The 14658-nt window shown below is 45.1% G+C and overlaps 1 protein-coding gene across 3 annotated transcripts in view; it reads right to left on the reverse strand.

Annotated features, from left to right (window-relative positions):
• Nucleotides 1-675: 675 nt before the first annotated feature.
• TCP11 (t-complex 11) overlaps nt 676-14658 on the reverse strand; it is a 29049-nt gene continuing 15066 nt past the window's right edge. For all 3 annotated transcript variants that reach the window (XM_081520086.1, XM_081520085.1, XM_081520084.1), the window contains exons 5-10: nt 4554-4774; nt 3705-3841; nt 3235-3458; nt 2966-3147; nt 1929-2095; nt 676-1088 (exon numbers count right to left, since the gene is read on the reverse strand). In XM_081520086.1, the coding sequence (XP_081376212.1) occupies nt 856-1088; nt 1929-2095; nt 2966-3147; nt 3235-3458; nt 3705-3841; nt 4554-4774 (1164 nt within the window). In that variant the 3' untranslated portion in view covers nt 676-855. The remainder of the gene's footprint in view (nt 1089-1928; nt 2096-2965; nt 3148-3234; nt 3459-3704; nt 3842-4553; nt 4775-14658) is intronic.

Raw genomic sequence — 14658 nt, forward strand, 5'->3', positions numbered from 1 at the left:
CCAAGCTGGACTCTGGATACCGGGCAGGGAGACCCATCATCAGACATGTGCTCAGCAGGACACTGCGAACAGTCAACACCCACTCTCACCTGGCCCCAGCTGGCACCCTGCTTCAGGACCTGCTCCAGCAGAGGGAGCCGAGGCGCTTACTTCTCCCGGCCCCTTACTGCGTCATTTGAAACCTTCAGCCGGGGAACGGTCCTGGTGGTCTGGTGGCTAAGACTCCCAGCTCCCAAAGCAGGGGGCCTAGGTTTGATCTCTGGTCAGGGAACTAGATCCCACATGCCACAACTAAAGATTCCACAGCTAAAACTCAACACAGCCAAATAAAACTTTTTTTTTTTTTAAAGAATGAAACCTTCAGGGGGATTTGGTCCTGAAAATAAGATTTCCAATAATTTTTTTCAATCATGCCCAAATCTGAACTGAATTAGACATAACGAACTCCTGAATTCCAGAAATACACTCACATTTTAGGTAATCGCAGAGTTCTTGGAGCCCTTAGAGAAAGAACTTCACCCTCAGAGAACAGTGTCTGCACCAGGTGTCTTGGCTTCTCCGCTGCGTGTGCTGAAGGCGGCACCTGGAGGAAAAACTGGGGCCTGCTGGCTGCTCGGCTAGTGGGTGGCTGAGGACACAGGGCCTGGCCACCGCTGCAGCACACAAAGCATGGGGTTTGCTTGCAGTTCAGAAGTTTATTAGTGAATGCATTTGGGCCAGCTGGAGTTTACAAACTTGGTCACTGCAGTGTGGTGTGCTGGCTGCAGACGGGGAGAGGGCCTGCTGCTTGGTGACATCACCCCAAGAAGATGGTGGGCTTCTCTGCTGGGCCCAAGGTGCCAGGGCCTGGAGCCATCAGAGAGACGCCACTTCTGTCTCCAGCCCCTGAGCAGGGGGGAGGAGGCTCTTTAAGATCTCCGTGTAGTAGGGGCCGAACACCTGCTGATTGTGGCGTGTGAGGCTGACAAACTTCTGGCCCAGTTCTGCCAGCTCTGCCTCGATGAGGGTGAGGCCTCCAGGGAGGTCGAGCAGAGACCGCTGCACACCAAGAACCAAACAGCATTTGAGGAACAAGTGGATCCGCTGATCTGTGAGCAGGGAAAGACAGTGAGAAGGGAGAAGGCAAACAACCTTCAGGGAGAAACACTGGCCCTCCCCGCACTCCTAACTGCAAAGTTAAATGAGATACGCACTGACCCACCCACTTACCTAGAGATAAGGACATCTGTTTTGTTTGGAAAGGGACCCAGCTCCTAAGGACAGAGCAAAGACCCAAAACTACTGGGCTAGTACATTTCTATTCAAAAGATTCCTTAAGTATCCATCAGATAGATCCTAGTGTCTGACACAACAGGAGGATCTTCGACTGACCCTTCAGATGGCTGAGGTTAAGAGCAAAGTCAAGTTCACAGCTGCCAATTCCACATGGGAGAGGGGAAATCCCTGCTTTGGGGACATGTCCCCCAACCTAATTCAGCATCAGTTTCTTGTTGGCAGGGGGTGGGTGTCACATGTCTTGGACTGTAGCCAGAAATGACCCAAAAAGTCAAGGATGACTTAACCAAGTTGGACCGTATGCCACACTGAGAAGCCATGAATTGCTGGTGCAAATCTCCTTAGAACCAAGAGTCAGCCTTTATTTTTTATCTTTTTAAAAATTTTTGGTTGCACCTCACAGCATGCAGAACTTCCCTGACCAGGGATCAAACCTGAGCCCCTTGCAGTGGAAGCGTGGGGTCTTAACCACTGGATCACCAGGGAAACCTCACAGAGGCAGTCTTTAAAAGAGATATTTTTTCAACCCAGCATTCTGCAAAAACTAAAGCTTACCCAGCGACTTGCCCAGTTATCATGCTTTTTATTGTTAAATGGCTCGGTGAGCAATGTCCAGGGTTCGGGATCGGCCTCTCGCCCCGATGGGCACTCACCAATGACACTGCGGACACAGTTCTCCTTCCTGGCGACGTTCTGGAGCTGCCCTATCAGAGAGGCCGTGTTGTCGCTGCTCAGAGCAGTCAGGCCCATGTTCTTGAGGCTCTGGTGAATCTCCTGAGACACCTGTTCGCTCACAGTCTGCAGAGCTTCCTCCTCAGACCTAGACCATGGAGGAGAGCGAGCTGGGACCTGGGGGTGGCCACGAGCTAGATAGTATTCTCTGTATGATACCACATTCTTAGAAAACAAGATAAACTATAAAGTCAACTCTGGACAGGGGTTGCATATCCACTCAGTATGCGTCAACTCCGTGTAATTTACATATGTACACTTTTAAGACTTTCTTGGACATCTCCCGTGGCCATCTGTACTACTATCACCAATTACAATGACACACCTGGCCTTCTGATCCCACGCTTTCCTTTGGTGTGTCGCCCTGCACTCAGTGGACACTCAAGCAACACTGCTGAGTGACGGACTGACTCCTGGAGTTAGGTAAGACCAGCCCACTCAACTAGAGAAAGATTCCTCTGTAGCAACAAGACAATGAATCATTTTGTAGTAAACAATCCTCCATACTGCCCAGTTGGAAGAAAGCTTTATTTTTCTTTGTTAGAAGTCTCAAGGGGGGGGGGGCCAAATTGGAAGATTGAAATAGATGCGTATATCCACTACTACATATAAAACAGATAACTAATAAGGACATACTGTATAGCACAGGGAACTGTAAACTGTATTCAATACTCTGTAATGGCCCGTGTGGGGAAAGAATCTAAAAAAAGAGTGGATAAATGCATGACCGACTCACGTTGCTGTGCACCTGAAACTAACACAACATTGTAAATCAATTATACCTCAATAAAAATTTAAAAACAAGAAGCCTCAAGAGCACTTATGGAAAGATACCCTGCATCTCTGCGGATGAGACCACAGGGCCTTTCTGCGGTTCGCTGGGGAACGCGAGGCATCCTGCCTCACCTGCCTGTGTCCTCACTCCACCTACGGTCTAAAATAGACCTCTGCAGCTCACCTGGACTTGAACTCCTCCAACAGGGCTTTGGTTACGCGTTTCAGCTTATCCACAAACTGAGGCGAGCCAAACAGGACGCTGCCAGAGAAGCTGCTGGAAACCAGCAAGACGGAGGCCAGGAGGGTTAGCCGGCGCAGCTGTGCCTCCAGCTCCTGCAGCCGCGCTCTGTCCGTCAGCAGGGTCTGCGGAGGCCGGCGGGGCGGGCGTCAGCGGGGAGGCCCCGGGCAGGCCCTGGGGCCCGCACCACAGGGCCGGGCGCCCCCTCCTACCTCAGGGAACTCGTCGTCTTCGGGATCCCAGAGGAGGAGGTTCAGGAAGCCCTGGGACAGCACCATGGTGGGGCTGAGGGGCTCCGGGCTGTCGGCCGCCTCGCTGGGGGAGGAGCAGGCCGAGCTGGAGGCGTCTGCGTCGGCGGCGTTGGGGCCGCTGGGAGGCGGCGCGGACAGGTCTGCGGCCGCGCGGGTCAGCCACCTCGTGGTGTGATCCAGGAGGCCTGCGCAGAGCGGAGGCGCCCTCAGCACCACCCCTGCGGCTCCGGACCCGGGTCGAGATCCCCTCCCCCTCAGCAGGGAAATGCTTCGGTCCGGCAGTCTTTCTGGCTTAGATAACTGTGCCTTCCTGCTGCCCCTAGTTTGAGCGAGAAACTTGCTGTTCCTAAACAGAGGCAGAGTTCCCTCTCACATCATAAAGTCAGAACCCAAGGTCATACTCCTGCTTTCCCTCAAGTTTATATACATACTGGGCTGCTTGTTGAGAAGGTCCTGAAATTTCGCTCGTTCGTACTGGATGGAATGTTCCTGCAGTTGGGGCTGAAGGCTCTGGATAGTGTAGTTCACCATGTCCATTTTCATCAGGCCCAGAACCTGGAAGATCCCTCTGACACAGGAGAAAATGGAGTATTTACACTATGAAAGGATTTTTCCTTACCTTTTCCAGTGGTGGCGGGGGTGGGGTGGGGGGAACCTACACAAGATATCATTAAATCACTGTATTCTAGAGGTGGGAGGGGCTTTAAGTCTTGCCTCTGAAACCCAAGTTCCAGAATGAATTAGTGGCAGAACTAGGAACAAGTCTCTGGATGTTATGGATGTTACAGCCTTTGGATTTTTCCACACCACTCATTCTATGCCTCTTGAAAAAAAAAGAAAAAAAAGGAGTCAGTAGAAGGAAACATCAGCAACAAACCTCTCTAAGCAGTAAGATTACAGCTGATGTTATTTCTGATGCTATTTTTGGACAATTCACTTTTCTTTTTTTTTTTTTTTAACTTTCTGGGTCTTGGTTTCTATAGCTCTGAAAAAGGGATAGTCTCCAATCTCTATCTTCACCTTGTATGAACTGCAATGAGAAAACCTGGCATAGGGGTGTCTGAGTTCCTTGGAAAAAAGGATTATATACTCCAGTGACCTATGGTAGGATGGTATACAGGGGGCCAAATGAATCTAAGACCATCTTCAGAAAAGAAAAGCTAATGGACCAGGGAAAAGAGGAGTCAGTCAGGTCTTCAGTGGGGAAGAGCCAGCCAAGACAGCGGCTGTGAGCCAGTGTCCCACCCAGCTATGCCCAGCCCAGTGGTCAAGCTTCACACCTCAGTAACCGAACAGGGTCTGTGATGTTCTCCAGTTTCTGCACTGCCTCATCACGAACCGGCGCACAGAGCAGAGTCATCATGTTGAGAATGTACTTGGAGAGATGAGGGACATTCAGGGCCCCTTGTTCTGCTTCCTGCTTAAGGAGGTCCATGTCCAGGGCTTCTTCAATCTCACTTCTTAGGCGGTTCTGGCGTGGCAACAGCAGTGACAGCAGGATCTGCCCACGAAAGAAAGTCAGAGGATGAGATGCTTTCTGCTCAGAGCCCCCAACTCTCTCTAATGGACAATCCCTTCAGCCAGAGACATCCCAGCCTGTGTCTTTTAAGGATCAAGAAGTTAGGTCCCTTACAAAAAGCACATGAAAAGATGCTCAACATCACTCATTATTAGAGAAATGCAAATCAGAACTATAGTGAGGTATCACCTCACACTGGTCAGAATGGTCATCAAAAATCTATAAACAATAAAAGCTGGAGAAGGTGTGGAGAAAAGGAAACCCCCTATATGGTTGGTGGGCATATAAACTGGTACATCCACTATGGAGAACAGTATGGAAGTTCCTTAAAAAACTAAAAATAGGGCTGAAATATGCTCCTGCATTCCCATTCCTGGGCATATATGCAGAGAATACCATAATTTGAGATAATACATGCACTCCAATATTCACTGCAACACTGTTTACAGCAGCCAGGACTATTGGAAACAACCTGTGGAAACGATTTAAAGTTCATCAACAGAGGAACAGATAAAGATGATGTCATACATATATAATGGAATATTAGTCATAAAAAAGAAAGAAATAATGCCATCTGCATAGATGGACCTAGAGACTGTCATATTGAGTGAAGTCAGACAGAGAAAGACAAATATATGATTATCACTTATGTATGGAAACTCCAGAAAGAATGAAGAGACGGAGCCAAAGCAAAAACAATACTCAGATGTGGATGTGACTGCTGATGGAAGTAAAGTCCGATGCTGTAAAGAGCAATATTGCATAGGAACCCAGAATGTTAGGTCCATGAATCAAGGCAAATTAGAAGTGGTCAAACAGGAGATGGCAAGACTGAACGTGGACATTTTAGGAATCAGTGAACTAAAATGGACTGGAATGGGTGAATTTAACTCAGATGACCATTATATCTACTACTGTGGGCAAGAATCCCTTAGAAGAAATGGAGTAGCCATCACAGTCAACAAAAGAGTTCGAAATGCAGTACTTGGATGCAATCTCATAAACAACAGAATGATCTCTGTTCGTTTCCAAGGCAAACCACTCACTATAACAGTAATATAAGTCTATGCCCCGACCAGTAATGCTGAAGAAGCTGAAGTTGAATGGTTCTATGAAGACCTACAAGACCTTCTAGAACTAACATCCAAAAAAGTCTTTTTCATTATAGGGGACTAGAATGCAAAAGTAGGAAGTCAAGAAATACCTGGAGTAACAGGCAAATTTGGCCTTGGAGTACAGAATGAAGCAGGTCAAAGGCTAATAGAGTTTTGCCAAGAGAACACACTGGTCAGTCATAGCAAATACCCTCTTCCAACAACACAAGAGAAGACTCTACACGTGGACATCACCAGATGGTCAATACTGAAATCAGACTGATTATATTCTTTGTGGCCAAAGATGGAGAAGCTCTATACAGTCAGCAAAAACAAGACCGGGAGCTGACTGTGGCTCAGATCATGAACTCCTTATTGCCAAATTCAGACTTAAATTGAAGGAAGTAGGGAAAACCACTAGACCATTCAGGTATGACCTAAATCAAATCACTTATGATTATACAGTGGAAGTGACATATACATTCAAAGGATTAGATCTGATCCGAGTGCCTGAAGAATTATGGATGGAGGTTTGTGACACTGTACAGTGATCAAGATGATCTCCAAGAAAAAGAAATGCAAAAAGGCAAAATGGCTGTCTGAGGAGGGCTTACAAATAGCTATGAAAAGAAGAGAAGTGAAAAGCAAAGGAGAAAAGGAAAAATATACCCATTTGAATGCAGAGTTCCAAAGAATAGCAAGGAGAGATAAGAAAGCCTGCCTCAGTGATCAACGCAAAGAAACAGAGGAAAACAAGAGAATGGGAAAGACTCGAGATCTCTTCAAGAAAATTAAGATACCAAGGGAACATTTCATGCAAAGATGGGCTCAATAAAGGACAGAAATGGTATGGACCTAACAGAAGCAGAAGATATTAAGAAGAGGTGACAAAAATACACAGAAGAACTGTACAAAAAAGATCTTCATGACCCAGATAACCACGATGGTGTGATCACTCACCTAGAGCCAGACATCCTGGAATGCGAAGTCAAGTGGGCCTTAGGAAGCATCACTACAAACAAAGCTATTGGAGGTAATGGAATTCCAGTTAAGCTATTTCAAATCCTAAAACATGATGCTGTGAAAATGCTGCACTCGATATGCCAGCAAATCTGGAAAACTCAGCAGTGGCCGCAGGACTGGAAAAGGTCAGTTTTCATTCCAATGCAAAAGAAAGGCAATGCCAAAGAATGCTCAAACTACTGCACAATTGCACTCATCTCACATGCTAGTAAAGTAATGCTCAAAATTCTCCATGCCAGGCTTTTATAGTACGTGAACTATGAACTTCCAGATGTTCAAGCTGGATTTAGAAAAAGGCAGAGGAACCAGAGATCAAATTGCCAACATCTGCTGGATCATCAAAAAAGCAAGAGAGTTCCAGAAAAACTTCTGCTTTATTGACTATGCCAAAGCCTTTGACTGTGTGGATCACAATAAACTGTGGGAAATTCTTCAAGAGATGGGAATCAGACACCTTACTTGCCTCCTGAGAAATCTGTAGGCAGGTTAAGAAGCAACAGTTAGAACCGGATATGGAACAACAGACTTGGTTCCAAATTGGTAAAGGAGTACGTCAAGGCTGTATATTGTCACCCTGCTTATTTAACTTCTATGCAGAGTATATCATGAGAAATGCTGGACTGGATGAAGCACAAGCTGGAATCAAGACTGCCAGGAGAAATATCAATAACCTCAGATATGCAGATGACACCACCCTTATGGCAGAAAGCAAAGAGGAACTAAAGAGCCTCTTGATGAAAGTGAAAGAGAAGAGTGAAAAAGTTGGCTTAAACTCAACATCAGAAAACTAAGATTATAGCATCTGGTCCCATCACTTCATGGGAAAGAGATGAGGAAACAGAGGAAATAGTGTCAGACTTTATTTTGGGGGGGCTCCAAAATCACTGCAGATGGTGATTGCAGCCATGAAATTAAAAGACGCTTGCTCCTTGAAAGAGAAGTTATGACCAACCTAGACAGCATATTGAAAAGCAGAGACATTACTTTGCCAACAAAGGTCCATCTAGTCAAAGCTATGGTTTTTCCAGGAGTCACGTATGGATGTGAGAGTTGGATTATAAAGAAAGCTGAGCGCCAAAGAATTGATGCTTTTGAACTGTGGTGCTGGAGAAGACTCTTGAGGGTCCCTTGGACTGCAAGGAGATCCAACCAGTCCATCCTACAGGAAATCAGTCCTGAATATCACTGGAAGGACTGATGCTGAAGCTGAAACTCCAATACTTTGGCCACCTGATAGGAAGAACTGACTCATTAAAAAGGACCTTGATGCTGGGAAAGACTGAAGGTGGGAGGAGAAGGGGATGACAGAGGATGAGATGGTTGGATGGCACCACTGACTCCATGGACACAAGTTTGAGTAAACTCCGGAGTGGGTGATGGACAGGGAGGCCTGGTGTGCTGCAGTCATGGGGTTGCAAAGAGTCGGACACGACTGAGCAAATGAACTGAACTGACATATGGAATCTAAAAAAAATGGTATAAATGAATTTATTTACAAAACAGAAATAGAGCCACAGATATAGAAAACAAACGTATGGTTACCAGGGTGGAAAGCAGGGGGGCGAGGAAAGGTATAAATTGGGATACTGGGATACACAATATATACTATTATATATAAAATAGATAACTAATAAGGACCTACTTTGTAGCACAGGGAACTCTTCTCAATACTCTATGACCTATATGGAAAAATAATCTAAAAAAGAGTGGTTATATGTATAACTGAATATTTTGTTGTACAGCAGAAATTAACACAATATTGTAAATCAACTATAACCCAAAAATTTTTTTTAAAAAAGAAGTCCCTCTATTTCCTAAAGAATATTATTTATTTTTGTTTAGGGACCAGTGATAGTTCAAGGGTTTAGGGGCTCAATGATATACTGCTATATATCATTTTCTACACAGATGGAGATAAAGAGATAAATAAAATCAAGGGGTATGGTCAAAAAGAAATGCAAGGTACACAGATATAAAATACACAGCATCACATGGTGCTAAAGTACTCTTTAAAAATCTTTTTAAATTTTTATTTATTTACTTATCTTTGGCTGCACCGCGTCTCTGTTGCTTCTGCACAGGCTTCCTCTGGCTTCGTCAAGCGGCAGCTGCTCTTCAGTGCAGTGGCCTCTCCTGCTGCAGAGCACAGGCTCTAGGCGCACAGGCTTCAGTAGTTGCAGCATACGGGCTACAGAGCGTGGGCTCAGTAATTGCCGCACATGGGCTTAGCTGCTCTGCACCATGCGAGATTTTTCCGGAACAGGGATTGAACCTGTGTCCCCCGCACTGGCAGGTGGACTCCTATCCACTGCGCCACCAGGGAAATCTGATGAGGTACTCTTAATTTACCAAAGCAAGCATTTTTGAGGTATAAATTTTACTTCAAAGAATGAAATAAGCACAGGAACTGTTAAAAGTCCCTTGAAATAACTTATTAACAGAAAAATACAAGTTCCCTGTGGACAGAGACTGTCTTACTCATGTCTGTGCCTCGGTAACATGCAGATATTAGTGATGGTGAGGAATAGGGTTAGTTATTAATAACTGAATGGAATACTGTGTTGTCACGGCAAGGTCCCAACTATTTAGCTTCATCTTGAACAAGTAAAACTTGCTCCACGCTGTCCATTTAAATGACAAACTATGCCAGTTATGCATCCGGAGCCCCTCAGTTCCAAATCTGCCCATCGGTGCCTACTCTGGGAACACACGCTGGGCCCTTGCGTTTTCCTTCCGGGCTGGCACAGCGTTACGTTTTGCCGGCAGAGGGCGCTAAAGAGACACGGCAAGAGGAAGAGTCGCTCCTCCTGGCTCGGATGCTCCTCCTGGCTCGGATGCTCCTCCTGGCTCGGGCGCTCCTCCCAGCGACACGGCAAGAGGAAGAGGCGCTCCTCCCTGACTCGGGTGCTCCTCCCTGGCTCGGGCGCTCCTCCCAGAGACACGGCAAGAGGAAGAGGCGCTCCTCCTGGCTCGGGTGCTCCTCCCAGCGACGGCAAGAGGAAGAGGCGCTCCTCCCGGCTCGGGCGCTCCTCCCAGCAAGTTCCCGCAGCACTGCAGCGTCTCCTTGTTCAAATCACCCTGTGGTTTCTTTTGCCTGACCGGACCCTGACTGATACAACATCTGCACAATGAGTGAGGTTTGAACTCAAATGGCCACACGTCCAGTGGATCTGATGAGCAGAAAGCAGCAAGTACTTAAAATGTCTTAGAAAAACATACAAACTAGAGCCTGGCAGATAATCCCTGTAAGAACGGGCAGCCCACGACCTCAGGGAAGTTACTTCGAGTTTCAGTGGTCTGAGCTTGTGAAGTGATCCACTCCGAGACGAAAGGTAAACTGCTGCACATCAAACCACCCATTGTGAAAAAAGGTAAAACACTTGTCGACCTTTGTGGATTTTCAAGGCAATGTACGCCACATTTAAGACTGCTACCGTGACACTCATTTAGAGTCACTCACAAGGCTGCCAGTTTCAAGTGGAACCAAGCAAAACTCACGCTCTGCAGCAAGCCCAGCCCGATCCAGGAGACTCGATGATACCTGAAGTGTCCCTGGCAAGTTGAAGATGCTATACACACCCTCTGGGCAAGTACCGACAGAAGCAGCACAGCACAGACTTCTAGGATTTGGAGCAAATCTATGCCCTCTTCTGGGGATAACTATTTGCCTTTGGAGAAGTCGTTTCTGGCTTGCTCTTGACCCTTGGGAGAAAGCAAACACCTTAACACAGAACAGTGGGTAAGATGTGGCCTGAGCCTCCCATCAGGCATGGTCTGACCGACCTAGGCACAAGACTGGACATGCACACAGCCGCCTATCGTCAGAAGAAAATGGCCCGTAAGAGACCAAGCAGATACTGGTGTAAGGAGAGACACGCAAAGCACACTAAAGTACAGAGCCCAGAAGCGAAACCTGGACGGGTGGTCAAATGAGTTTTGAAAACAATGCCAAGGCCATTCAGTGGGGAAAGGACAGTCTTTTCAACAAATGGTATTGGGGAAAACTGGATCCACATACAGAAGAGTGAAGCTGAACGGCACCTACACCAAACAAAATGTAACTCAAATTGGGTAGAAGACCTAAACATAAGCGCTTAAGTTCTGAAATTCTCAGAAGAAAACAGGAGCTAATCTTCACAATTTTGGATTTCACAAGATATGACACCAAAAGCAGAAGTTACCACAGACTAGATGAATTGGGCTTCATTAAAATTAAAACATTTGTACATCAAGGGACAGATCAAGAAAAGTGGGGGGAAAAAACTACGCACAGAATGGAAGAAAGTACCTGCAAATCATTTATCTGACAAGGGTCAAGGATGCAGAATGTTTAAGGAACTTTTACAACTCAACAAGAAAAAGACAACTCAATTTTAAAATGGGCAAAGGACCTGAGTAAACATTTCTCCAAAGACAATGCAGAAGACAACGCCAAGCACAGGGAGATGTTCATCACCACTGGCCACAAGGGAAATGCAAGTCAAAACCACAAGACTCCACGTCAGACATGGCTGCACCAGGGGAAGATGTCTAATGTTTTTAAAAAGGAAAAATAAATGCTGAAAAGTAAGTGAAAATGTTGAGAAATAGGAACCCTCCTACATTTCTGGTGGGAATGTTAAATGGTAAGCCACCGTGGAAAACAGTCTAGTGGTTTCTCAATAAATTAAACATAGCATTATCACATGACTCTGCAATTCCACTCCTGGGTATATATTCCAAAGACTGGAAAAAGATGTTCAAACAAAGACTTGTACACAAATGTTCCCCCAGCAGCACTATTCACAATAGCAAAAATGTGAAAACAACACAAATGTCCAACAACAGATGCATGGATAAACAAAATGTAGTATATCCATACAATGGAGTATTTTTAGCCACAAAAAGAGATGAAGCTCTGATCCATGCTGCAGTAAGGATCAACCTTGAAAACACTATGCTAAGTAAAATTTGCCATATACATAAGGACAAATGTTGTATGATTCCACTTATGTGAGGTACTTACAGCAGTCAAATTTACAGAGACCAAAGATAAAACAGAAGCTACCAGGCATTGAAGGAAGAGGTATACGTGGAGTTACAGTTCAATTTTGTTCGCGAAGATGAAAACATTTTGGAAATGGATATGCATAACACTGTAAATGCCACTGAATTGTAACCCTTAACATTATTAAAATGGCAAAAATTTTATGTTTGCAATAAAAAAAATTTCCCAAAACACAAACAACTAAGTCTGTAACATGGCATTGCTCCCCCAGGGAGGATCAGCCAGCCACCTGGTAGCAGATGATTTGTTTAGGATCTTTTTGGACCTCTTCCTTCATTGAGGGGACAGAGACTCACCCTCAATGGAACAGACACATTCTGAATATAAGGCTGTCTTCCCTACCTCTGTTAGCACCAATGCCCATGTACTCACAGAAGGCCTTATCCACTGTCTGGGTTCTGGCATGCCCCACGGCATTGCATCTCATCAACAAACTCCTTTTACAGCCAAGAAAGTACAGCAATGGGTTCATACCCACATGACCCCTCATGGAAAGTTGACTGATCTTAACTGAAAAGTAGAATGGCTTATTGAAGACTCAGTTATAGCATTAGTTGAGAGATAATATCCTGAAATGAAGAAGTTCTGTCTTGCAAGACGCAATATATGCTTTGAATCAAAACTATTATGCAGTGCTGTTCCCTAAAGTGAGAAGACATGGTCCCAGAATCAGGGGGTGGAAGTAGGACTGGTTGCTCTCACTATTATATCTAAAAACCTACTTGCAGAACTTTTGTTTCCCATCCTGCCAGCTTCAGGCCCTGCTGATTTGGGAGGAATGCTTGCATTGGGTCCACTGAATTAGAAGGTGAGACAGCCCCCTAGACAGTATTAGAAAGCAGAGACATCACTTTGCTGACAAAGGTCTGTCTAGTCAAAGCTATGGTTTTTCCAGTAGTCATGTATGGATGTGAGAGTTGGACTATAAAGAAGGCTGAGCACTGAAGAACTGATGCTTTCAAACCGTGGTGTTGGAGAAGACTCTTGAGAGTCCCTTGAACTCCAAGGAGATCCAACCAGTCCATCCTAAAGGAAATCAACCCTGAATATTCATTGGAAGGACTGATGCTGAAGCTGAAGCTCCAATACTTTGGCCACCTGATGCAAAGAGCTGACTCACTGGAAAAGACTCTGATACTGGGAAAGACTGAAGACAAAAGAAGTGGGTGGCAGAGGATGAGATGGTTAGACAGCATCACCAACTCAGTGGACATGAATCTGAGCAAACTCCAGGAGATAGTGAAGGACAGAGGAGCCTGGTGTGCTGCAGTCCGTGGGGTTGCAAAGAGCTGGACACAACCTAGCAACTGAACAACAACAACATCACTGAGCCAACAAGGTAAAAAAGGAGCTCCTCTCTGGACCAAAATAACTGACCCTGCGTGCCAAGAGGAAGCTGGGTTGTTGCTACACACTGGGGGAAAGAAGGACTGTGTCTAGAATCTAGAAGATTCTGAGGTACTTCTTGGTATTTCCATACCCAATAATAAAGGTCAAGGGGAAACCACAGCATACAAACAACAAAAGAAAAATGCCCGAGCAGAAGGTTTGGGTCACTCTGTCAGATAAAGAACCCCAACCCCTGAAGACAAGGGAAATATGGAATGAATATAAAATAAAACCACAGATACCAACTACAGCCCTGTGACAATTACAGAAACAAAAACCATACACTTTCTCTCTGCTTCTTATAAGCATGGGTTTGTCTGTATATGCTAACCATTTTGTTCTCTCTCCCATTACTACTTTTAATTTTTATTTTATATTGGAGTACAATTGATTTACAGTGTTGTGTTAGTTTCAGGTGTTCAGCAAAGTGATTTCAGTTACACATATACATATATCTTTTTCAGATTCTTTTCCCATGTAGGTTATCACAGAATATCGAGTAGTTTGTTGTGCTTTACAGTAAGTCCTTACTGATTATCTTACTCTTTCATATTTATTAATTTATTTTGCTGTGCCAGGTCTTAGTTGCATGCAGCACATGGGACTGGTTCCCTGATCAGGAATCGAACCCAGGTCTCCTGCATTGGGAGCTCGGTGTCAGCCTCCCTGGACCACCAGGGAACTCCCAGATTATATTCACCATAGTGTGTATATGTTGCTGCAAATGGCATTACTTCATTCTCTTTATGGCTGAGTAATACTCCACTGTGCATATGTACCATATCTTCTTTATCCATTCACCTGTCTAAGGACATTTAGGGTGCTTCCATGTCTTAGCTATAGTAAGTAGTGCTGCAATGAATACTGGGGCACATGTATCTTTTGAATTATGGTTTTCTCTGGCTATGTGCCCAGAAGTGGGATTGCTAGATCATATGGTAGCTCTGTTTTTAGATTTTTAAGGACCCTCATTATTATTTTATAGATAGGTTGTTGGAAGTTAAATTTTACAGTTTAGCCTATAGGTAACAGAATATTCTCAATATGCCAGCATAACAATATGCCAAAATAACTCAATATGTCAGCAGATTTGGAAAACTCAGCAGTGGCCACAGGACTGGAAAAGGTCAGCCTTCATTACAATACAAAGAAAGGCAATGCCAAAGAATGTTCAAACTACTGAACAATTGCACCCATCTCATACACTAGCAAAGTAATGCTCAAAATTCTCCAAGCGAGGCTTCAACAGTACATGAACCGAGAACTTCCAGATGTTTAAGCTGGATTTAGAAAAGGCAGAGGAACCAGAGATC

The sequence above is a fragment of the Giraffa tippelskirchi genome, chromosome 8 (assembly GCF_054371585.1).
Source record: "Giraffa tippelskirchi isolate mGirTip1 chromosome 8, T2T-mGirTip1v1.2.pri, whole genome shotgun sequence".
Lineage (NCBI taxonomy): Eukaryota > Metazoa > Chordata > Mammalia > Artiodactyla > Giraffidae > Giraffa > Giraffa tippelskirchi.